At 37.0% G+C, this 26911-nt stretch overlaps 4 protein-coding genes across 5 annotated transcripts in view; 2 read left to right on the top strand and 2 right to left on the bottom strand.

Annotated features, from left to right (window-relative positions):
- LOC119077857 (probable cationic amino acid transporter) overlaps positions 1–5782 on the bottom strand; it is a 51234-nt gene extending 45452 nt beyond the window's left edge. The window contains exon 1 of the mRNA XM_037185186.1: positions 5093–5782. The gene's annotated coding sequence lies outside the window, so the exon portion shown is untranslated. The remainder of the gene's footprint in view (positions 1–5092) is intronic.
- A 3442-nt stretch (positions 5783–9224) lies between these two features.
- LOC119077842 (probable splicing factor, arginine/serine-rich 7) lies at positions 9225–11945 on the bottom strand. The gene is made up of 5 exons (XM_037185161.1): positions 11758–11945; positions 10972–11057; positions 9973–10908; positions 9721–9899; positions 9225–9660 (listed from the first exon to the last, which is right to left on the bottom strand). The coding sequence occupies exons 2-5, from the start codon at positions 11046–11048 to the stop codon at positions 9308–9310; spliced, it is 1545 nt and encodes a 514-aa protein (XP_037041056.1). The 5' UTR covers positions 11049–11057; positions 11758–11945; the 3' UTR covers positions 9225–9307.
- A 2144-nt stretch (positions 11946–14089) lies between these two features.
- On the top strand, positions 14090–18250 carry LOC119077840. Its single transcript, XM_037185160.1, has 3 exons — positions 14090–14203; positions 14269–14819; positions 15008–18250. The coding sequence occupies exons 2-3, from the start codon at positions 14295–14297 to the stop codon at positions 18179–18181; spliced, it is 3699 nt and encodes a 1232-aa protein (XP_037041055.1). The 5' UTR covers positions 14090–14203; positions 14269–14294; the 3' UTR covers positions 18182–18250.
- A 2581-nt stretch (positions 18251–20831) lies between these two features.
- LOC119077839 overlaps positions 20832–26911 on the top strand; it is a 39693-nt gene continuing 33613 nt past the window's right edge. For both annotated transcript variants that reach the window (XM_037185159.1, XM_037185156.1), the window contains exon 1: positions 20832–21441. The gene's annotated coding sequence lies outside the window, so the exon portion shown is untranslated. The remainder of the gene's footprint in view (positions 21442–26911) is intronic.

Here is a 26911-nt window from a genome sequence, read left to right as displayed (position 1 = left end):
GGGATTCTTTTGAAGATCGACATTCCAAAATCGGACCCATTTTCGCGGGAGATGGTTTATATTCGTCAACATGTTGATACTGGTAAAGCTCCCACACCATCGCTCAAAATAAGAATTATTGAAGTTACCTGTCGGAGCTTTCGGAGATCTCATCGAAATGGATTTTTTTACAAATGAAAGATTCAAAGTGGAGACGGACGGGCGTTTCCTCGTATGGAAAGAAGTGAGTGCTATGGCGAAAGAGAAGTACTTGATTTTAGCTCTTCAATGAACCCATGGTCATGCAAGCCACTCACATCTATCGGTCACAAAATCCATACGCGGAAACGTCATTTTTCGACTTGTAGAGGCCTACCAGTACATTCTAACAAAAAAAAAAAAAATTGAAAGTGGTTTCGGCGCCTATGAGTCAAAACTTCTCCAGGTAAATATAAACTCTTTCCCAGTAAAATGTGTCCGATTTTTGTAAGTCGATTTTCAAAATAATCCCTCGATTGAGATACACTCTCTTTCAAGTTTTGCTACCGTTCCAACAATTTGTTTGCGAACGTGAAACAATCTTACACAAACAATTAATAAAGTAAGAGCCCGACTGATGCTTTATAGTCGGTAAAACAAATGCCAGCGCAAACTTTTTACCACCCCTCCAAATGTGTTCAGCAAATCACTGCAAGCTGTTCGCATCCACATTTTCATTTATTTTATGTAATCGAATAAACTGGAATAGGAAAATTAGATTTTCCCATTTTGCTTATAACGGTAGTTCTTTTCTTAATTCGGAGAAATTATTTTTTGACGTTGAAGTGAGCTGATGTACAATTAATTGAATTTCGAAAGCACCAGACGTTTCTTAGAGATTTGCATGAGATTCTAGGAAATTACCGGAAACGCAACAATATTTTTTCGCTCCTCGAATCTATTTTTAATTCAATGAATAAACTAAACACTAAAAATGGTTTTCTGCAGATTGAGGTTTTAAAAGTAGTAAGTTGTGTCTGTTAATTATTCAAAAATGGAATGAGAATCTGAGGAAAGTTAAATTCTGTTTTCTGGTTCATGAAATCCAACTTCATTTTTCAATTAATTCTTCATCAAGTTATTATAAACTCAAATCCATTTCGTTTTATATTGAAAGGTAAAAAATGTAAAAATTTATTGAGATGGTACCTGCCTGTTTCATCTCGTTAAATTTACTGTTCTTTTTATATCATACACTCCACCCAAAGGGCACATAAGAATGTCATACGAAATTCGTTTATAATAAAATTTGAAAAAAAAGAGAGAAAAACAACAAATTTTCCGTTCGTAAAATGGTTAAAGTTTTTCTCGTTTCGAAGGCACACAAACATGAACACATTGAAGAAAACTGTTATCGTAAAATATAAATTTATAAAAAAGGATGGTCCTCATAAGCGACGAAAATATGTTTTTCTGATTTTATGGGCATATCTCTTTCATTATTATTCAATAAAAAGACAAAACATTTAAAAAGGGTTGAGTTTATATATCGCACATTTAAGTGCCATTAAAGTTGAATATAATACGATCTATGTGTTTTACATTTCGGTCATATTGTCGTTAACGGCATTCAATTACAACGAGATATTATCAAAAAGACAAAGTTTAAATTTTTTTTCAATTATTAGTTATCAGTTGTTAACAATACACCGAGAGACAGTTACCGAAAACCGAAGTAAGTTGCTCAAAAACACGAGTATTTTATGAGTATCACAAAGTGGTTTCCGTATTAATGAACTACGTACCAGAATCCAATGTATTCTAGTTTATTGTATGTTACCTATGTTACCATGCGAAAGTAGAATATCACTAAAAAGAATTCACAGTGAACCAAAAACATTCTTCATGTAATGGATCGTGTGTAAGTAGTTAGCCTCATACCGAATTATTGTCTTGGAAGTTCGTGAGTTCAAAATCACTGACACATTAATAATATATCACATAAGCGAAAACGAGACAACAACATAGATCTGAAGTGTAATTTTTGAATTATTCTTCTAGTTAAGTAATTCTGACATCCGAACACCGCACGTACGTAATAAAAAATTATGAATGCTAGGTGATATATGCAACGAACGAGCGAATATATCAGACACCAATCGTAATCTATCAAATGGTGGGAACAAAGGCGGTTCAGTCTGCAGTCAGCAAGCGCTTCAGTAAGGTGCTTGGCTACGTCGTAGAAGACATTCTCAAAGAAGTTCTTAGGTCTGGGTTCGGCTGGTTGTCAAAAATGTCATCAATAGTAATAGATTAACATATAAGTTAACAAAAATTAATGGATCATTTCAGAAGGGGAAACTACTATGTAATGGTCGACTTTCGCTTGGGGCAGGCAATAAAATCAAATGTTTTTCACAACAAAGACTTCCGAAGTTTCAGCGGAGGGGAAAAATGTCTATTTTCTCGCCTGCGTTGTGAAAACCTTATTTGCTTCACTCACATTGTCCTAACAAAATGGCATTTATTCTGATGACAACACAGGTGAGAAAATGTTAGTTTTTCAAGTCTTTATCCATAGTGTTACGTATTATGGTCTCGAAAACACTGGATCCTAGTTATAACTCATGCATTCATCAACGATCAAGTGTGCTATATGAATGAACCGAATCGAAGTGCACACGGGATTCATTCATGTAAAACGAGAGAAAATAAAGGGATTATTAGCGAACAGTTCGCGGGGACAACATCCCCAATTTGAGATCGTTTTCATTCGTAGAATATAGAAGCGTAGAATTCCCAACAAGTGGCGCAGTTGGAAAACAAAGGAAATAATCCTGTTCGTGAAGCTCCGAAGGCCATTATTTTTGCTCGTTTTATTTGGTGCAGCAATTGGTGACGTCAATATTACAAAGAAGAAATTGGTCATCTGGAAACGGATCCGAAACTGGAAACTTGAAAGAATTACCGAAATTTCTGAAGAATAACGAAAAGTGTGCCAACATCGTATCGATGGGGCCGATGGAAATCGGTAATGTGAGAAAGGAAAAAAGGATCAAATTTTTCGACCGAAATGTTGTACAATCCATATTTTCGTGGAATTTGTTTGAACTCATTCATCTGGACTACACTGTCACATATATGGAAAAATGTGAACGTGAAAGTTTATATCGGCGAACCATCTTTTTCTTCAACCGGTGTACTGCGTCATTCATGGACGAAGTTGCAGCATTCGTTTGAAGAGGCAGTCCTATTGGCTAGTGCGTGTAGTGATTCGCATTAGTAAATTCAAACCAGTCGTTCAGTTGGACCAGTGAAGCCGACTGTTAGTGGAATCTGAACAAGCTTCTTGAAATTCATACTTGCTTGGAGTTGACCGGAAAAATTATAAAGAGTAGAAGTGCTGTCGTATAACAAAAGATTCAAATCGTTGGTTTACGTAGAAGTTGGTTGATCGTCGTTCCATTCAGTAGATTTGCATTGGCTGTTCAAATCAACAGTTGATCCAGAAGTTGATCGTCATTTGATTCAGTTCATTAGCATTGGTTGATTGGTCGACGGAAGAGACATTGTCATTGGTCGGTAGAATCCAGTCGTTGGACGACGGAAACCAGTAGCGCAGTTGCCTTGGACCAGTGGAAGGAGTGAAACAAGCAAGATTGGTTCCACGAGTGCGTTCGGGCCAAATGATTTGGCGAATCGTTCGTTGCAGTTCATTTTCGACTAGGTGAGTGAAATAGAAATAGCTATTTTGCTACCATGTGCCTAAATGGAAATTTTGCGCAATAGATGTGGCAATTGCCAACCCGAGGCGAAGCCGAGGTTGACAACACATCGTATGCGCAAAATTCCAGTGTATGCACAAGTCAGCAACAAGATTTCATGTACTGTACACTTTCATCGAATGAATATTTACGCACGCAAAATGAATATATGCGCACTACAGTACATAAAGAGACATTTTTTCACCTGAATCGTCTGGTTTTTAAAAAATGTATAACAAATTGATGTTTCATTGAGAAAAAAAAGTTCCTCATACCGCAAGAACATGAAAAACGCCTGAGTTAATCTCGGGGAAAAATAAGAAGTTCCAAATCTAGCGATTTGGTGCCCTCACTCTGGTCACAAACTTCGCCCGATTTTGGTAAATTTTCACGAATTTTCTTGATTTTTGTGAATTTTTGCGAATATTCGCTATTTTCTCAAAACGTTGTCACGAATGCAGTACGAAAATTCACAAAAATCGAGAAAATTAACGAGAAAATTCAGGAAAATTGAGAAAATTTATGAAAATAGGAAAAACTCACTAAAATCGAGAAAATTCGTCAAAATCAAAAAAAAAAGTTTTGTGATCCATTTGGTAACCAAATGCGTAACTTATTATCATTTACTCATTTGCATTACACAGTCTCATTCCAGGTTGCTTCATTTGCATATACATAACAACAAGCAACAACTCCATTTGAATGTTTGCGTCCAACCATTTTATAACTTATAAAAACAATGAAATGTATATTAAAGGATGTTGCAGAGCCTAAAACTTGATTCTCTGAAACCCATTATTGTCGTCGAATATTCCATTCAACAAATTTCAACATAATTCCGTATATTTTGAAAGAATTGAATATCGTTTCATTTTCTACGAACATCTGTTTCACGAAAATTCAAAACGCTAATCTTAAGATTTCTACATTATTAAATGAGAAACAAAAATGTGGCTAAAGTCATCTATAAATATGTGCAGAAGCTTTATTAAGTGAACATCATTTTGTATATAAAAAAAAATAAGTTTATCATCCTATATCTATATACTTAGTGGAGAGAAAAAGGTCGCAGGGCTCGAAATGCTTTCTTCACTCCCTTTTGTTATGCTTGGTGGAGGTGGATGTTTTATATACAAATTTTGTATGCATAATATACAAGATACAATTTGCCTTTATATGGCTTGGAATTATACGTAGAAAAAGCTCAAAGTTAAAGGGGTTAACATTGAATTTATTGGGTCGCTTTGAACAAAAAAAAATGTTTTTTTTGCCACGTACTCGGTTTTTTTTTGTATAATTAAAAAATCAAATTACACTCAAAAGAGAAAAAAAAAATGAATTTGTAATTGGAAGTTTCATGAAAGAGTTACCTTTGTTTGGTAAATCCCTTAACACACGCAGCAGGATACAGCAACTTTATATCAAACTTTTTTTGTTTTGTTTTTCCTGTATGGTAATATACGGTTTTTTTTTTTCGTGTTTGGATAATAATTAAAAAGCAATTTTCACTTTGATATTTAACAGCCCGCAACGATGGAATTCCACATTAAAACAAAATGCTCGCAATTATTCCCTTCTTTTTTGCTTTGAGTTTACTGATTGCAGCTTAATTATTTTATTTTTTGCTTTTTCAACTCACTCTCTCAGTGTATTTAGACTTTAATTGTTTATTCTTTTGAAATGCTTGAAATTTGTTACACGAAATAATTTTCACATTAAAATTTTTCCAAAGCAAAAAATGAAATTGAATATTTTCACACACCACACACTACCACAAACGTGTTAAATCAAAACAAAAAAAAATTTTTTTTTTGGTAAATTTTTCTTTCTTTTTGTATGTTGTAATACAAATCGAAGTCAAAGACGAATATCCTTCACCAATTACCAGCATGCAAAAGACGTAATTCTGGAAGTTTTAAATGGAAACACAATTTTTTTTGCTAACACTCAGATGTTAATTCGGATATGCATTGATTTTTCAATTTTATTTTTGGATAAACGAAAAATATACAGAGGACACGACTTCAGTCAACCGGCGCCATTTTACTAAGTCACTTTATGCGATATACAAGGAATGAAAATGAATAGAATGAATGGTCGTCGCGATGTCGAGGAAAATTGTTTTGGATATATATGTGTGTGTGTTGAGTGCTTAGGTAGGGATGTTCAGCTTTCATGTGGTCGTGCGTTTGTGCTATGTATATTTGTGTTAGTTACAGGATGAAAATATTGAATAGGATGGATTGTGGATTTCACATGTAACGTTACACCATTTCAATTTTACGAATATTTTTTAGCAATCAAGCATAAAGCTAAGAGGACGTTAGGTCGTGAGCGTAACTGTAGGTACCCACAGCAACGCAAAGTAGACCTAATTACATTTTTTTACTGTACTTTGACAAGAGAACAAAAGAAAAATTTGAAATTGAGGTCTCCTTCGCGCAAATGAAAAATTGGAATTAGGTAAACTTCGTGCATAACGTTTTGATTAAATTTTGGTTCAGGCACACCGTGGCTTTGTTAATTTCTTACGGGTAAACATGTGTGTTAATCTTTCAAAGTTGGGAATGCTACTTGAAGATACTAACACTTCGAGACGCTCTATCGTCTATCCAAAGAAACATTAGAAACCACTTTTTATCGTTTAAATAGTGATCTATTTATAATTAATTAAATTTGTGCGCTGCCTACAAAACACAAAAGGGAAAGAAATAGTACACAGACTAAGTTCGTATCTGCTCACTGTTCATATAATATTAATAGCCACAGTCAATGTGAAACCTTGGTTGGCCTGTAGAGGCGCCACAATATTTTTAGTACTTCATTCTTTGAGCTCTGTTTTCAGGTGACATAACTTTGCGCTGGTAAAATATACATGAAATAGCAGTGAAGTTGGTTAAAGAAATGCAATTGAAATATACATAATGAAAATCTATTACGTCATGTCAAAGTGGAAGAGCATTAGTATAAACACGGCAGAGTAAAATAAACCAGGCAGGAGCAGTTCATTTTCGAAACGTCAAATAAGGGACCTAATACACTGGATGAAAATGAACTCAGATGAACACTGACATAAATTGAAAAATTTTGTTCGCAAAAAATACAGGGCTACTAGATTATTCACGTCCCTTGTCAAATCAGCGCTCCTGTTTGTTTAACTTTACTCTGTCGTGGTATAAAGTACAAAGTAGAAAAGCGTTTAAATCGAAAACTTCTGACTTAATGGTTGCACCCTGTTTTTGAGGGGGCGTCTTGGAATGTAGTGGGTGGATGACCGTCATAACATATAATACTATAAAGGCATTACTATTATATATTGAAACTTTATTAGGCTATGACGTAAAAAATATCAGCTCAGTAACATTTACTGGAGGATCGTTATTATCGCTGAACATCTCTTTTAATTTCAAATCGATGATGGAAATGGAACGGAAATCATTGCTTTAGGTGTCGACAGAAATCATCTGAATTTGTATTTTGATTAGTATCGTTAGAGCTGTGTATGGCTAATGGATATTAAGTTGGGGCTCAAGTAGCAGTTTAGATCAGGCATCAGGGACGAACTTTGGAGGCACATAAAAAATGCTCTCTCGTAAAGAATTTGTAAAAGGGTCTCGATTTGAGGCCCATACATGAGTTACCATTATTATCCATGATAATAGCACATATTTGTCAGAGACGAAACTAATAAAGTAAAAGATTTTGTATCAATTTATTGAACATACTTGTTTACTAGTTAGCATGCGTGCCGTTTGTCAACAATACAGCTTCATATCTAATGACAACGCTAATAGATCATATTTAAGATTCGACCGTAACTCACTTTAGTTTCGTTAAATGTTTCGTTCATTTAGTCATTTGTATGAGTTTTTGTTTACTTGGATGGCATGCCAAACGCCCTTGAACATGATCTATAGAGCTGTTCCAGAGTACTGTAAAAACGATTTTTGACAAGCCGAAAACGAACGAGAGCATCCACAGGACTAATACTCTCTCCAGCAAAAAAACTAATTTTATTAAGAATCCTTTGGAATTTACATGTAAATTACGGCGTAGTCAGTTAAAATGTAGAATAGTGTTTGTAGAATACAAAGAAATAAGGTGTGAAATTGACACAGAGAACTGAGAGTTTGTTTGCTAGAGAGAGTATTGACAGAACCAAAACCTCAACGTTTTTGCGAACATTTCGTCAACAATTGTTCTGGTTATGGCTCTACGGATGACGATTTGACAGATCAAATAACGTTGGAACACTATAACCTATGCACTTGGGTACAAATTTCGCACTTCTCAATGGGGCCATCCATTAACGACGTCGCCTTTTTTCAGTGCTGCCAGCATTATTAAATCATTAATAGCTCGACCAATATGCGTTTTCGTTAGTGATATGTGTGTTCAACACCCCCAGATAGGGCGTAAAAAACACATTTATCGGGCTATTAATGATTTGATGATGCTGACAACACTGAAAAAATGTGACATTATTTATGGATGACCCCCAAAATAAGGGACATAACTAATACCCCTTTGCAGCCGTGGTGTTCGTTTAGAACTTATGACAAAAAAAGGTCATCGAATTCAAAGTTTGGAAAGTGTACTGGCGATTCCACATTTATTTGGAAAACCGCCGTACCAGTGGCGCCAGTACATTTTGTCTGTAACACTTTTCCATTTTGAATTTTAAGTCATTTTCTAAAATAACATCATCTGATTGTGTGATTTATATAAAGAAGAAGATGAAGGACCCAAAGGTTAGCTTTTAGGCAATGTACATGTAAAGGCCAGACCATTCCATCATTCCTCATTTATCGAAGTGGAATGTCCAGAAATTCACAAAAAAAAGATTGCTGCTAATTGATGTGAGAGAATGTACCGAAATCAGAACTAACTGTTGATGGCAGTAAAACCAGAAATGTGTTGAAGCTAAAATAATAGCCGAGTCATGGGTTACTATACACTTTCTTACCTCTTGTTATATAACCAACGAATATTTAGTTTACTCTGTGTACATGCATTGAATATCGAATATATGCATTGAACGGCGCAGGATTCGTATTTCGTTTCGTTGTGTGTGCGAGCCACCGAAAGCTTTTCTTCCAACAATAATGAAATAAATTGGAATGAGAAACCATTCCGTGTAGACTTGGTGTGTAAAAGCAACAGATTTTTTCGAACATGCGCCGTAACGACCAAGTAGTGTACATTCATAGATCTTATTCATGGTTTTTTGAATGACAATAATTTAAATGGAAATTTAATTGAAGACAATCGACAATACCAAGCTATGCTCTATGCATAGCAGCATGTCATAAGCACCACATGATCTTTATACACATTTCTGTTTGAATTCGAGTCGTTTCCATTTTTCAGAGCATTGTAGGTTGCGCCATAAAACTCAATGAATCGGTGTCAAACAGCAGGATTACTGTCTCTGTGATTGCAATTTCAATTCAGGAATGAGGGTTTAATGTGTGTTCATTAGTGCAACGAAACTATTTACTGTTAGAGTAGCTGAATGAAACAATTCTTTATTTTCACAAAAATAGTGACACAACACCCGACCAAGCGATTCGAATTCCGTGCTATCACGGAGAATTAGAGATGTCCATATTGTCCGACTTCTCGGGACTCGTTGACTTTTCCGGCGGTGGTTCCGGTGGTCGGAAACTCTCGTCCAATTCCATCCCAATTTTTTCTTCCTCATCATAGTCCCGTGTCACTCGTTCCTCGGACACGCGACGCAGCTTAGACGATCGTTCCGGTGTACGGCTGCGTCGTTTCGATGATCTTGATGATTCCTTCGGTCGACTCGAACGACTTTTTGAATGTGAACGACGATGCTTGCTGCGAGAGCGTGATCTGCGATGACGGTCCTGTTTGCGAGACCTGTGATGGTCGCGTGAGCCGCGAGATGGAGATCGAGAGCGTCGAGAGGATCCTTCGGAAGAAATGAATGAGTCATTATAATGGACAGTTTAAACGATTCAAAATGACTTACTTTCTTCGCGTAACGAGTTCTTTCGATGGTCACGGGAAGATGACTTTTGACGAGAACGGGATCGTTTACGACGATCTTTCGGTGAGCGTGAACGTTTACTTCGGGAACGAGAATCCTTAGGTGAGCGGGAACGTTTGCTCCGTGAGCGTGACCGCTTTGGCGAACGTTTCCTGGATGATCTGAAAAATGAATTCAAAATAGAGAGACGAAATATGGTCGGGATTATCGTAAACGGAAGTGCAACTAAAGTACCTAGAACGATTTCGCTCACGCTTGCTCCTGGAACCTTTGCTCCTTGAACGTCTGCTTCTTGAGCGCTTGCTTCTGGAGCGCCTACTCCTTGAACGTCTGCTCCTTGAACGTCTGCTGCTTGTGCCACGTGATCTAGATCTTGTTCGCCGTGATGACGAACTCTTGTCCTTTGACAACATTCCAATAACTGGATCGATTGCGGCTGAAATCATGTTTTGGGCTTCTTTTACGATTGACATTGCTTCTTCGATCTCCCGTTGCGCAGCCTCGTTGCTCTTTGCTTCAGGCTTATTTATTGCCTGAGTAGAATGATACACATTCAACAGATCGCCTTTGTACTCTGTCCCTTGCATCATCAGAGCGGCAATAACACTCTTCTGCTCACAAAACTCAATCATAACGAATCGATCCCGTCCCTTATCAGCCCGCGTGGCATACTTTATCTCACCAGCCAATGCAAAATGATCCATTAGGTCATCCAAGTGCCAATCGGAACGCACGTCCAAAACGATGATGGTTCGACGAATTTCTTCAATTTTCTTCGCGTTTACAGGTAATGGCGGATACTCCGGCAAATTGTGTTCGACCAATTTCGGATCAACTGTTCTTATCACCTGGTTGGGATGAACACCATCGATTCGATTCACAACCTCGGCCGGTAGACTCGCATCCGAATCGCTCCAAGTGCCAGGAACTGAATTTCCATTGTTTGTCATTTCCAGTGCCTTAAATTCATCCGGTATCGACAGTACCGGGGAAACAATTAGTGCTCGATCGATGAACACCGTATTGGTTAAATGTTGGGCGATGACAACGCTTGATGCTTCCATAAATTTTATGTAACAAACACGCGAGAATACGGGACACGAAACGTCACGAATCGTTGGATATAAACGAATTTCATCAATTTTGCCAATGCTTCCGAAGAGTGACATCCTATTGATTGGACAAAACATAGAAAAATGGCCAACAAAACGGAAAGTTAATTAAAGAACTTACATCTGATCCTTCGTAGATTGTGGGGCGATGTTTGTTATTTGAACCACCTTTGTGGTCGAAAATCCGCCTCCGGTCATTGTTGCTGACTGTAAAATGAAAAAAAAAGAATTTTACACTGTTGGTTCCCAAGGTTCACGAGGCCTGAGAGATGATGTTTTTTATTTTATTGCGCGGTAAAATTTCTCGTGCATTTCAGGAATGGGGGACAACATTTTTGCATCAGAAACGTTAAAATGCTGAAACAGAGATGCTTCCATTTGGCGTAGTATAATTTGCATTACGACACTTTTAATAAAATTGTTCGCCAAGGTTCTCAAAGAACCTTTTGGCACATACGACAAACTAAAAATTGAAAGCGCTCGAATAAACATTGTTCAAGAGCTTCCTATGAAGCTGAAGCTTTACGCGGAGGAATATATTTTGGTATAAATGGAAAGTAGATTTAAATGCATTTAGACGAGCTGCCATCACAAAACGTACGTTTCCTAACAATTTTCGAAGAAAATGTGCAGATCACTGATGGTAAACAAATGTCCCTGATGTTGTCATCATTTAGCATATCGTGTACTTAATAATGTGCTGAGGAACTAAATATTAATAAAATGTCAGCTTTATTGTGGAGCGGTCAATGGAAACACTATGATTATCCTGGAAAAATTGTAACTTTCTATTACTATTTACAATAAAAATCATCGAAATGTGACAAAAACTTGTAATAAAAACGTATCGCAGAAATGGCTTTAGAATGGGCAAAAATTGTGGAGCAAAGTTTGTTATTTGAAATACCTTCGAAAATCCGCTGCTGGTTTATTGTTGATTGTTGCTATTTTAAAAACGATGTACGATATGCACGTATTTCACTTAAATCGAAATATCAGAATCATTTCGAGATGCATCAGAGTCAATTACAAAAATTGCAAGCGAGATGCCGGTCTTGCTCTGTCCAAAACTTTTGCTACAGACAGAAACGTCAAAATTGTCCCAACCGATTTTTTTAAATTGCCAATGTTCGTGCGGTACATTCCCAATGATAAAAAGATATGAATTGCTTTGAAAAAGTGAGGGATTTTGCGAAGTCTAAAAACACGAAAAACACTCATGTAAACCGCAAACCTTCAGGGGATTACAAAAAATAAGGAACACAAGTTTCGGGTGACGTTAAGTTCATCATATTTCGTTTGGTGTATTTCTGACGATTTCTATTGAATTGATGGAATGTGGTAAATGGGGGAAATATGATAGCATGAATGTTGTAAAAATATTTCAACACAACACTAAAATAGCCATTCCGTGAGGTTTGATATTTTTCGCAATTCCGGTCCATAATCATCACCTTTCCATGCATCCATTTAATGTCATTTTGAAGGTATTTATTTCACTGTATTCCCCGGACACAGCGCAATATGAACTTTTTTTTCGCACGCAGTGCGTTATCAACTTTTTTTTCGCACGCTAAAGAACCTATTACCTTCAACGAAGGCTAAATTTTTATAAATAAAAATCTTGCATTGACCAGAAATCGAACCCCCGACATCAAAAGGTTTTTGAGCACAAAGCAGCGACTTTAGACATTCGGCTATAGAGTCACACAATTATACCGAACGTATTGTTGAAGCGTATATACTAAGCATTGACTACTCGATTTCATTCAACGCGTCTCTTTACATCACATTGCAATGTGTATTATAATGCAGCCTTCTTGATCGTTCAAATGAATTTCTGTATACACAAGAATTTTAGAACAAAATGTAGGACATGTTTTGCATTGGAAAGGTGATTATGGCCCGAAATTGCGAAAAACGTTGTATCTACCACGGTAGGTATGCCGGTATTTTTATAAAAATACCTTCATACCTACCTTGGTAGATAAATAACTATTTATCAAAGTAAACACTGAAGGTAATGCAAACGCTCAGCGGATCATAAACTTTACGGAGCCCAAGTTTCGGGTTAATATGTTGTAATGTTGTAACGTTTGGCGTTATAATGTTGTTGTAACTGCGATAGTTAGCATTGCGGTTTGGCAATAGTGTTGCAACCAAAGGTAGTGACTATTCGCAGGCGCCTGCCAATAGCCAAATTATTGCTAAAGATGTTATTAGCAGGCGCCTGCGAATAGCATTTTCTCTTTTACACAGGCTATTTGCAGGTGAAATGGCCTGCCAATAGCATCTACGTTTTAACAAAGAGTAGAAAAGGCTTTTTTTGAGAACTACTCACAGATGGTTGAACCGATACAACTCATTTTCGAACGTGACCTGAGGATTTCAATACTCCATCGAATAAAAAAAGTAAGTGGTAATGCTTAGTTTCCTCTTACCAAAAAAGTACTCCGTATGAGAGACAATATTGAATTTTTTCAATTTTTTCTTTGTTTATTTGACAGTTTGCTCTTTCACGGAGTACTTTTTGTTAAGTGGAATGGAAACTTAAGAGGAAATAAAGCGTAATGCTCTCTCTCGACTCTCTCACAGAGTTTTTGTTGAGTGGAATGGATACTTTAGTGTTTAAGGCGAGGTTTAAGGAGGGTGATTTCTGACTAGTTTATTACAACTGGTCTCAGTGTCATAAGTCAAAATGAGTGAAACCGCACACACACTTTATTCATGAATTTTTGACTCCGAGATCAGTAAAATTTAACTGGTTTTCGCTTTCGTTAAACACTCTATTGGCCTGAAACGATAAAACAAGTGCCAGAAGGCAGTTTAGTTATCTTTCGTATGTGGTGTATCACAATAGAGTAAAGTAAACCAGACAGGATCGCTGGTTTTGCATAGGAACCTCAATTATCTAGTAGCCTTATTTTTTGCGAATAAATTATTACATTTTTGTCAGTGTTCATTCGAGTTCATTTTCATACAGTGTTATAAGGTCCCTTATTTGACGTTTCAAAAATGGACCGCTCCTGCCTGGCTTATTTTACACTGCCGTGGGTGTATAGGCGCTTTAAGCATGCACAACAAATTGAAATGTTATTCATTATACATATATGTATATATACATTCCTACATCGATTGTATACAGTATCCACACATAGATAACGTATACCAAGTTTGAATAAACTTACCCACAGACACAATTCAAAATTCTTCTATTTCACAACATTCATAAACCGAAAATCGAGTCATCAGCTGACATCATCAACACAATATTTTCGTCGGATGTATTTTATTTGATTCGAGCAAATAAATTCATTCAGAAAATTGCAACAGGCCGGCACGCAGTGAAAAAAGTAAATAATTTCAACTGGATTAGTTACAACAATTACGAAATATAGTTTCTAATTTTCCGGTTTGTTTTCATTTTGCCGTGTATCAGGAAGAATGTCGTCACAAATCGTAATGGATCTTGGCGGCTTATTGCCGATGGCTGAGAAACGAAAATTGTTGAATCAATTTATGTTAAAAGTCGAAGCGAATCAAGTGGATAACATTTTGCAAAGTTCAAAAAATCTACCGGCAACGCAATACAATTTGCTAAAGTTCTTGTTGGCCGATAAATTTCATCGGTTCGATTTGATCATTGAATTACTGTACGATGGTGACTCGTCGATTATCGGTCCGGCCACATCAAAATTATGGTTGTATGAAGGGGCCGACAGCCCGTTTAGCGATGGTGATTTCCTAATCAACAAACTGTTTCCGAATGTTTCCTATAATTGTCGACAGAAGGTGTTGTATCGAATCGGTCGTCATATTCAGGACGAACAGAAAGCCGACCAAATATGGAATTGTGTGGAACAGAAGTACGGATTTCATGTGGCCTTTCCGCTTCTACAAGCTTGCACAAGGGACAAAATCACTACATTGATTACGAGCAGAAAAGTCGAACTGTTGGGTTATCAATTGGTAAGCATAAAGCTGGAAACACACGAGCAATTTTGCGTTGATGGAATCGACAATTATGCTGGAGGATTTTCCATTGTTTAGTTAGTTAGTCAGTTAGCAGATTACAATGGAAAAGACAGCATAATTGTCGATCCATTGATTCTGTCATTAAACTTTAGAATTCTAAACTGAATTGACATCTGAAACAGGTACAAATACTGAAAAAGTATCCGGACATCGGGCTGGACTACATAAAGCATCACTTCACCAACATTGGCGGCTCTTCCACCAATTCGTATCGATCACCATTGGTTTATTTGTACGACAATCATCGAGACGATTTTCTGGACCTGTGCATCAACCATCCCGACAAAATGAATTCGTTCAAATTCGGTAGAGGTCGATCGACGAAAATAATTCGCGAATACCGGACAAAGTTACTGGAGAAGCCAGCTGAAACGTCTTCGCTTCTGAAATTCGACCGACTTCGACGAGAGTTTAAGCCCAGCGAGTTTCAAATGTTTTTCGAGTTATCATTCGGCAAAGTTCCGTCACTGGCAAGTGTGAATATGACCGATGTCTGGAAATGGGCGAACACGGTTCCGGTTGATCAACGCATTGATATGATCAAGCGAGCATTCATGAACTTGTTTCAAGTGAATTTGGATGAAAGTTTCGAGTATCTGGATGTGCAGTACATTATTCTGCTGCCGAATGAGAAACGGCTGGCGGCCATTGAGTGGAAAAGTGAAAACGATCAAAATTACAGCTGGCAATTCAGAGATTTGTACGTGCATTACTTCAGCGACGATGATAAGAAACGTGCGTATTTGCCACTGAAACCGATCAGTCATTCCGTACCGGAATTACAGAAATTACTTCTCATCGAGCAGGACGTTAGTAAGCGCGCAACTTTGAGTAAATATTTGCTGGAAACGTGTTACATCAACACCGATCTGTCGCAACTATTGAATGTCCTTCTGCTATTGAGCAAACGCTGTCGTAACGATCAGTGCGAGGTCCGAATAATGATCTTCAATGCGCTGGAGCTGATGATAAACAAAATGGAATTTGCTAAGGAGCACTGGGATGTTATCATTGAAATGATTCAGGTCTCACTCGTATTTGCCGACGCGCGCGATTACAGCGATAACAGCAAGGAAAAGTTACTGGAAAAGTGCATTGCATTTCATTTAACGGCCAAACTACCGTTAAACAACTTGGTGGCCATGTACATAAAATTGAAAATTAAGACCGGCTCAACTGCTTGGACAAATAGTTTCGTTAAGAGTGAAACGGACAGACGGAACTTGTTGGTATTGTATGCCAAAGAATTGGAAAATCTGCAAGTAGCAAACGATCTCCGTTCACACGATGGAACTGTTTTGGAAGGAGAACGACTGTCAGAATTCGTCGCTAACCTCATCGAAGAAATTTGCAAATTCAATAAAGTGGCAGCGAATGCCTCTCCAAAAGTCGAACCCATTTTGTTCGCGTCGAATCAATGGTTAAGAACGAGTCTCGAAAGAATTGCAAAAGAAGAAGAGGATCGAATCAACAAAAAGTCAAACGTTCCACAATCGCACTATTCATGGAACTTCGCCAGGCAGTTGGTCAACATCGTGCAAGCATTGCGAAAAGAAGAAAATCTCTCGCTGGATGTTGGACTAAATGATTCGGAGACTTTGTTTTCAAAAATACTTCACACTTCGCCTTGCAGTTCCATTATCAAGTATTTCATTGCCAAAAATCCATCGCTTCTTATGGATAACTGGCCGTCGACCCTGGCAAAAATGCTGAAAAGCGAATCAGGCCTTCAATTTATGAAGAATTTGCAGGCATGGAACTACTCAAATCTCACCGGTCCAGCCATTAAAGTATGTCAAGAGATCATCGATCAAACATTGGACCATGATTTGGACGTTACGATTCAACAGAAGTGCAATGCTGTATCAGTGCTCTCTGTCTTAAGCAAACCTGCTGACTTTCTGTCGTTTGCCGAACGATTTTATCCAGAAGACAGTAAGGTGGACGTATTTGCTGACAATTCAAAGGAGGAATATCAAATCCGACAGGCGATTGCCAAATCTCTGGTCAATGTCAGCGTATCACACTTAGCATTCCCAGCGGTAGAGAAATTCTGTGTCGGCGACTACCTAAAACTAGCTGTTGCCGCTCTGTACTCGCATTCAGGCCGGGCCTCTGAAGTTAAAACGTTAGAGTTTCTGCGACAAAAACTTGTTAAATCACCGGTGAGCCTTAAAAAACACATCATCCGTCTCTACTACGTCATCGGCTCTGTGGAACAGAGAATCGCTGCTTTCAAAGACATCGACAGTTCCAATATCACTATCCGATTCGAGATATTCTGCAGAGCTAATAAGTTGTTCAGATCCAGTCCATCGCAGGAAACGTGGGCAATTTTAAAAAATGCCATGGACACTGTGACCGAAGAAGACGCAACAATCGTTCAACTTTTGTACACAAAACCAAAATTAGAAACCTTTCCAATGGAATACATATCCGAGTTTATCATCGCCTGCGTAACAGCTTTAAGGAAAGTAAAACTGGAACATGTGGCCACGTTTATGGCCCATCTCGAAGTTATAATGGACCAGATACCGGAAAAGACACTGGACGAAATTATCTTGCACAAGCACGCCGAGCAAACATCTTTCAGCTCTTCGTTCTGCGTGAAATATATTCAAAATTCTTCAACTGAATCAATAGCAGAACATCGGCTTACAAACATGTGGCTTTTGCTCGTGAGTGTAATACGAAATGGCTGGGATACAAAAACCCCACGACCTTACGATTCAAATAATTTCGATTACCCGACCCGGCAGTCTGTCTTCGGATTCGTATCGAATTTATGCGAGAGTCGAATGGATGACGCATCAAAAGTGTGGCTGAAGACAAAATCCCTCCAGACTTTAATCGAGAAGTTCAAGGTTGAATCGGCGACTAAGTTCTTTAAAGAGATTTTGTATATTGAGCTTGGATTGTTGATGATGTCAGATGGGGAGAAGCGCGGAATGAGCCGACTAAAACCATTCGGTCAGAACTTGGCCCGTTTTACAGATAATTTTGTAGCGAAATATGGAGGAGAAATCGTGTTGATACTCAAGGATGTTGTCGGTGATTACGTGGAAAAATGTTTCGCCGATGAGTTCGTCCAAAATGTAGGAGCAGTTGTTGAGTTGGTGGATGGTATTCTCGAAACGAGCAAGACAAGGGCAAATCAAATTATTTCGATCTTTTTGCTGCGTAGTGCTAATCCGAAATCGGGCAACTTGGTGGCTACTTTGAAGAAAATCCAAATTGTTCTACAGGAATCAGATGATGTCGTTGCACAAATGTACGCCGGATGGCTAACCAACTAAAATGTTGTACAGTCTTGTGATCTATTGCCTTTTTGTATTAAAATAAATTGTTTTTGCTTTCTATGGAAACATTTGGTTTAGTGAAATTGAAAGGAAATTTCTTGGATGCTGAGCTTGGGACACCAAAGAAACATGGTAATTTAACGTTGCCAAAAAACGGTGGCCTTTTATCTGATTCAGTGCCTTAGCCACAAGACCATGAAGATAGGTATGTATGCGTTCGTTGTGAGTCGCCTCTATAAATTCAAAATCAGTTCTTCTGAACAAAAGAGACCGGTTAATCAACTTCGATAAGATAAAAGTAATTACAAAAAGCAACTCTGGTGAGCTCTGATATCTTCCCACCGCTAAACCATTGATAAGAAATGGAAGATTAGTCGTCTACAACAAATATTTATTGAACAGATTGAATGTCATTAGGTAAGAATCGTCGCGAGCGGTGTGCAGGATCAGTTATTTTTGAATCATTCCTGAATCTGAAAGACTGTTCATCAAAGTCTTAATATTTCATCGCCTTCTGGTATTGAAGTCCATGCATCTTCGGAACTTGGAACTTCTATTCGGACGTACAGTGCTTTACTGGTCGGTAAATGTGAAAAATGTACTCAATGAATTGCATTTACTGTCAGTTTACATTGCATTGTAAAAAATCAAAATTACTTTCCATAGATCAATTTCTGGCTATTCGGCTGTTTTTAGGTTGATCGTTCGGTGTCGGGGAATCTGGCACACGGTGCAGAAAGAATGTACTTTTAAACTACGTGAAAGGTGAACTCACACACGCAAGTTTATTGCTGCAAATGCTTTTTAGCCATGTCATGGACTTAATGACTCCTTTTACAAAATTTTGGTATCGAAAATTTGTGTGCGAGTTAACCTTTAACGTAGTTGAAAAATGCGTTATTTTAGCACCGTGAGCCAAATTACCCCACGCCGATCGTTCATAGTCACGCCAGAATGGTATATTGTACGTTTCGCAACACAACTCGAGATTTTGAAAAGAAAACCTTGTATCGTGTTTCGAAACAGCCATTATGGTGTGACAATGAATGATCAAAAAGAAAATTTCAAAAAAAATTAATTCACGTCGTAACGTGGCGTCATTTTCATACAAGGAAGCGTTGAAATGTATTTTTCGGTTCACTTTTTCAACGAATCGTTCACTTGAAATTCAAATAGGCACTCTTACCAAGGCTGTATACTTTGGGGAGGTCACGCAGATCGCCATTTTATTAGATACGCGGGAACACACCTTTTCCGTACAAACAAATTCACCAAAATTGAATTTGTATGGCGTGGTGAATTTTTTGTATGAAACGTGGTGTGTAACCCGCGTATCTGCATCTGCGTGACCTCCCCAAAGTATACAGCCTTGACTCTTACAGCGTGAATTGTTTGTCAAAATGATCTACGGAATGAATATGTTATTGAATCTTGCCTACTACGTCGTGAACAAATTGCGCTCTACCGTAAATTGGACCCTTTACAGATAAATTTGGGACTCTATCTGTAAACTGAACATTATTCAGTAAACATGCCTAATGTATATCCATTGCACAAAATAAGAAATTCTCAGCATATTTGTGAGCATCTGGTCACAAAAATGCATTCTCATACATACTATACTCTCTCAACTTAGCTTACTCATTGTTGCGTAGTGTCGATTCCACAGCATCCGATGACACCCAGTGTGACACTGACCAACCATTCTCAGTGGTAATTTTGAAGCCAGACACAAAAAAACCAAAGTATATAAACATACTGAAGGTAATGCAAATGCTGAGCGGATCACAAATTTTACGGAACCCAAGTTTCGGGTGAATATAAGACTTGTTATGTTGCTTGCGTGACGTTTGGCGTTTTAATGTTGGTAGAAATGTGTTATTCTGCATACAATTTTTTGTGTTGAGTATAAAGATGCAACCTAACAAAGTGAATTTAACTAGTGGCCAACATTGTAAAAATTATATTCACCCGAAAGTAGGGTTCCGTGAGTTTTTGTGGATTTGCATTACCTTCAGTATGTTTATATACTTTGAAAAAAACGACAAAAATTTTTAATTTGAGTTCCTCTTGAAATTCTGCGCCGGCCTCTAGACCCACACCATATCTATATAGAAAATTGGACAACTAATGGTACTGTAGTTGAGTAACATTTTCAATAATTTATGGTAAGCTTACAAATATACCGAGAATGTTGAATAATCAACTTTGGACCATGGGTTGTGATTTTCGCCATTTTAAGAAGAAGAATAATGACGTTTCAGGTCTATGACGCTCAGTAAATACACAATTTGTGAAACTATTTATGTTTCAGGCATGTGGTATACGTTGAATAAATCAGTTTCAATAGATCATTGAAGTGAAAAATCAAAAAGAAAATGTTGACATTGGCGCTGGCGATCAGTTTCGACGGTCAAACCATGAATTTTCATTACAATCCCATTGCCACCTCTAGCCAAAGTATATAAACATACTGAGTATGTTTATATACTTTGTCTCTAGCCGCCGTAAATTCAAACATTCAAACAGCGATATCGGTTAAAATGTCCCAGCCAGTAAAAGTAAGTTATTTTTTAACGAAAATCGCGAAAAGTCTACACAACGAACCGGTAAATTTAACCGTATCTGTTCAAACCGTTCAAATGAATTTTTGAAGTCTATTCTGGTTATTGTATGCGGCTATTTTGATCCATATGCACAGCCAATGTCAAAATTTAAAAATAAAATAGAAAGAGTTCGAGAGGTTCGAGAGCTTCGTGAGAGAGAGTATTAAAGCGAAAGAAACGAATCATCAGTAGGTGCTGATATGTGGAACTGTGAAGAGTGAAACATTAATTTGAAATTGTTAAAGAAATTCAAATTTTGTTTTCATGTGAATAATTGAAACGGATTTTTTTTTGCAATGAGCAATTAGGTTTAACTGAATTGAAAATTGACTACAAAACCAAAAAATTGTGTGACCGATCCTGTATGCATTCCCGAATTAATTATTAATCAATTGTTGTGTCAAAGAAGTCGGTCATAATAAAAAAGAGTCGTTGTGTCATTGTGTGAGGATAAGCGCGCGGAGTTAAATACACCGATTTCGTCTATTTGATTAGGAAAATTCGCCATCATTTTTACCGACTACATAATCTAATGTGATAATAGGAATTTACAATATAAAAAGAGGAATTGTGTGGCACGGCTTACCGTCATTTCCAGAGCGAGACAATTCGTACGGATTGAATTCAGTCGATTCTAACAATAACTATACTGTAAGTACCTGCAATCAAAATTAATTGGGAGTCTCACAATGATTTCAGTATTATCAAAATACCATTTAACGAACACACGTTATGAATCTCAAATGCATTATAATACAACTTGCGGTCATAAGGTATCTTCACGAAATGCAACGAAATACCTTTCTCCAAATAGCCAACGGATATTGCATTTTTCTTTCCACATTTCATGAATTTATTTTATCGATAAAATCCAGCGTTTGTTTATTTGTTTATTTGATTTTCAAATGAAAATTATTGCTATGGCCTTGAAGTCACATAGCAAACTGTCATCATTTCTTTTTGTCGTTTTTTTTTATTGAATAGAATTTTTACCTCGAAATTGTTCGCGTTTAATGTTTATAATAAATGCTAATTGCAAGCTCTGGAAAATATATTATCAAAACATTCGAATAGAATGTTTACTAAACAACGAAAATAATAAAAGAAACCTGTAATATGTGCAGCAAACACACGACTATGTGTGTACATTATATAAACACGAATTAATACAAGGTGCAAGCGACTAAGATACAGAGGAACAAGTGGATTTTTATAATTTTGAGATAAAAATCAGTGGCAACGTTTTTTCTATTCTTTCCTATAGATGATCGTGTCTTCAGTGGGGGAATATCATTTTGTTTAAATTATTATTATGACGATTTTTATGAAATTAATAGAATAATTTGTGCTTGTGATGATGCTACAAGACATGCTGTTCGTATTCCGAATAAATTGCGTATTTATGGTCGACGCGAAAATTACGACAATTTTTTTCAATTAACCATTGCGTTGATCGAATCAACATTATACTGTTAATGAAATCGTCGCGTTTTAGATCAATATCGAGACGGGGTAGAGCAAAATCAAATTTACAATTGACACGAATTAATTACGGCTTACTGCTCGTTCACGTAGCGACGCAAAAGAGGCCTATTCCAAATTTTTCTTTTCTATTCCTCCAGCCATGTTTGAAAAGAAAAGAAAAATTTGGATAAGGGCTCTTTCGCGTCGCTATGTATACGAGCAGATAGAGTATGACACTTAATTATCCAATAATTACGCCAATGAGTTAATTATAGTTTCCACTTAAAAAGAGCACTACGTTTAGCCTCCGTCTACATGACAGTTGTAAAAGAACTGTCACGCAAACGGATTGGAAATTGAATTTATTTCAATTTTTTACTCCGTTTACGTGACAGTTCCTTTGTTCTATTTTACAACCGTCACACAGTGTTCCAAAACGTTACTGCCACATTCATAAATCTATTTTTGACATCAGTACGTCACTTTGCGACCCCTTTATGTCCGGAATTACCCTACAGTAACAGTAGACTTTCGAAAAACCAAGAAAAAATTTTGTTGGTTTTTTGGGTTTTGGAGCCCATTTTCCCCGTGAGGGGTTTGTAAATTTTCCATGTTAAATATAAAAATCCTAAGGACGTTGCAACTTGCATTGAGACACCTCAAGCATACTCCTTATGGTATTTTCTATGTTCCCCTGCCTCTCGCCTTCACTTACTACTGCAGAAATGTTAGAGACAACGATTTTATTTCATGAGGCTTTTTTGAATTTTTTTGGTTATTGATGAAAATGTGGAATAAGAGATCTGTTTTACAGCGATTGGTGAGCAGGTAGGTTCGGGAACATAGAAAATACCATAAGGAGTATGCTTGAGGTGTCTCAATGCAAGTTGCAACGTCCTTAGGATTTTTATATTTAACATGGAAAATTTACAAACCCCTCACGGGGAAAATGGGCTCCAAAACCCAAAAAACCAACAAAATTTTTTCTTGGTTTTTCGAAAGTCTACTGTTACTGTAGGGTAATTCCGGACATAAAGGGGTCGCAAAGTGACGTATAGATGTCAAAAATAGATTTATGAATGTGGCAGTAACGTTTTGGAACACTGTGCGTCATGTAAACGGAGGCTAAACGGAGTGCTCTTTTTAAGTGGAAACTATACTTTACGGCCTCTTTTAGGACAAAAATAATAATCAAAATACTCACTTTCAATCGTCGGTTTCCAATGTGTCACCAGTATTTTTACGCAACATTTATGCGTAAGATTTTGTTCACATAAGAAAATATTGGAAAGGTTCATCCACCCTAAATATATATTCGCTACGATGATATTGCTATGACGATTGGGTAATTTTAGTGGATGTTATTTACATATTTTGTCATAGGAACGAAGGTCAAAACAAAGAATAAGAATAGCAGTTCCTTCGGTAAATGGAAAATCGTACTGTTATGACGTTAAGTTTTCTTTCCGCTACTCAATTATTGAACGGATTTAAAAATGGAATAGGATATTATGCCACAAGGAACGACAAGACACCTTTTGTTCCTAGTAGCATTGGTAAATTACTATCTTGCTGGGACATATTTTTGAGTTGAGATGTGGGAAGGTTGTATTTCAAAGCCGCGGGCGAGGAATCCATTCTACATGCCTCAACAAAAAATTTCACAGACAGAACGGTACTTTGTTTTCTTGCGATCAGAAAGTACGAAAAATCAGTTTTGAGTAGGGGTGTGCGATGGATAAAAGTTCGAGACTGGCGTAGTCCACAAAATTTTTTTATTGTCCCTAGATGTCAAAAATTCGATTTTCTCAATTAAGCCATTTTGCCCCAATTTTAGGCCAAACAAACACTCACGACACAAACATTTCTCAGAAACTTTTCTGTTCTAAATGGCCTACAACATTCACAAGAATTTAAGCCCACTTGAGCAAAAATTAAATCATTTTCCAGATGAATTTACGAATTTTCAAGACCCACTAAATTTTTCATAGTCGTCGAACTTCGACGACTCACGAAGAAGACTTTTCCGACAAACTTCTTCTGGACTTTATTTTTTTCTGTTGCATTGGACTCCAATTAGTAGAATAGGACTGATACAGCCTGCAAAGATCTCAAAGAAGTTTTTTGGTAGAGGTCGAAATAGGTGGGAGGCCGAAGACTCGAAAATTTAGCTTCTTTGATTTGTAGCAAGTTCTAAATGAATTTTTAAAAATTTTCAAAATCTATTTTTGACATCAGAGACGATTACAAATTTTTGTGGACTACGCCAGTCTCGATCCTTTATCCATCGCACACCCCTAGTTTTGAGCGAGACAGTAATGACGTATTTTGTGGCCTCAAGACTAATACTATTTTATATTCAGGCCCAAACCATAACAAGAAACCTGAACTGAATACTTTGTTTGATATCACGCAATTGCTGATGTGTAGTAGCATGTGGATTCGGTCCGTTTGAATATAAAATGAATGTTCTACGCTCCGTACTTGAAATTTTTCACCACCGGGGTCAAAAAGACACCTTTTTGTTCCTAGTGTCATAAAATACTATTCTTGCATTTTATCGACTCGTAAAGATTTATCACCCCGACTAAGTCGATTTGCGTCAGAGTGTCCATGAGAAAGATTGTGTAGATAGTGCATATCAATCGATAGATTAATTTGTTGATAGACAAAAAGCTCGATTGTAAATTGAAGTTTTTTTTCATTAATACGACAGACGTCACGTAAACCAACCAAACGAAATAAATCAAATGTTTTGTTCTTTATCAGAAGAGTATATTTTGTGTGGATAAGATTGATAAGCTGTATCGACACACGTATGCCATCCTTTTATCGAATGAATCAAAAATTTCACACTAATGGACAAAGTCTCCTTCTTGGCCAAGCGCAGTTGGATACATATTGTACTGGAATTCATTTCAAGCAAGGCCTTTTCAGCTGTTTTTTTAATGTTTTTGAGCTCAATCGATTTCATTCTTCACTTTTACATTAGAAAGCAGAGTTCAGGAAAATTAGGGAATTTTCTGGAATTTAATTCCGCAGAATAGGCCCACATTTTAAATGACATTTCTAAATTTGATCCTAAATCAAAAGCTCTAGGAGATCAGAAGCTTCAATTTGGCAGGTTTCAACTTCCCATCATTCTTACTTGCTCCACTTGATCCACGTGGAATAAGCGGAATATTTTCTTAAGATAATCGCACGCTTCAAACATTTATATTAAGGAAACTAAATACAACGCACATTAGATCGTACCTCATTAGTTGCGTGGAATTTCTGTTGATTACTTTCAGCAAGTTCAACTTTATTATCGAAGTAATTTAGAAGTGAACAAAATCGATCAATTGTTTCGTGTTAACGATTCACGTGGCTACCTAATCAAATTAAAATTGCATGCTTTAAGTCGATAAGCCTCTTTCAAATTGAGCTTAGTACCATCCCTTTCACCTGATCTTGTTTTTGTTTTACTGAACCAGAAACGAAATTCGAGAAGAAACGAAAAAAAAATCTTCCCATTCATATGATGATTATGTGACCGGTCAAACAACAAATTCTCTTTGAAATATCTATACGAACCGCGACTATACATTACAAATTAGAAGCATATTTAAAACAACGGTTACACAGCACAAGTGGTTTTATGCTAGTGTGTGAACTTACAACCATATAATGTATGTAATGCATAGCCTGATACCTATTCAATACTAGGTGTACACGCCGATACAGAGATTCCTAATACAGAAATTATTATTGTGTACGAAAAGTTATTGAACTGTGCAGTCAATGTATATGGCAAGTGATTGATGCGGAAAGCAAAGCGTTTGTCGTTCAAATTGCATAAGTATCCACGGTTTAGAAAAGTATTTCAATTAATTGGAAGTAATTGATGTTGTTCGTTAGTTTTTTTGTTTTTGTTTTTATTGAAGAAAATGTAGACCAGATCAAAGCCGAAGTTAATCAACCAAATACGCTGCTTTTCGGTTAATTTTATTTATTGATGGTTATGGGAGAGTGTAGTGTTTGTCTACCCGGTCACATAATTTTGGGATGTATGTAGGAATAGGGATTACATTGCGATCAGCGCTGATGGAGTTCATACTCATTTACAGTGGTAGGACAAAAATTTTGAGAAGGATTAACTTCTCGTGGTTATTTTAATTTACATTTTCATATTTCTAAAACATTGTAGCGTCGAATTTAACACGTCTAGTAAGACCTCCTAAAACGTGGACACTTTAATGCTTAGACAATCTATGAACGTTCCCTAGAGAATTACGAGACAGCACACAACTTGACGTTCAAATTTTTCTCTGTAATCATTAACTGTAGCTAAATTGAATAGTTCGAGTTATAATCAAAGTTTCATTGAGGTAAAGTCTTCTTATTGCCATCTTTATGGTTGAGGAAACACAAACATTTACAACAATAAATCCTGACAATGAAACAGTTTGTAGATGAAATAAATCGGTGAGCAATCCATGTTTGCTACACGAATTAAATGCAAGAGAAAAGTTCGATTTGGCGCAACGCAAACAGATACTGAAGGTAGTGCAAGACTTTAGCGGATCACATAATTTTCGAGTCCCTACTTACGACTGCAACGTCAGTTATTACTGCTCCGATATGATTACCATTAATGGTATTGATAGAATGTGGT

This window comes from Bradysia coprophila, unplaced genomic scaffold, assembly GCF_014529535.1.
Source record: "Bradysia coprophila strain Holo2 unplaced genomic scaffold, BU_Bcop_v1 contig_24, whole genome shotgun sequence".
Lineage (NCBI taxonomy): Eukaryota > Metazoa > Arthropoda > Insecta > Diptera > Sciaridae > Bradysia > Bradysia coprophila.
This window is presented reverse-complemented; position numbering and strand designations above follow the sequence as displayed.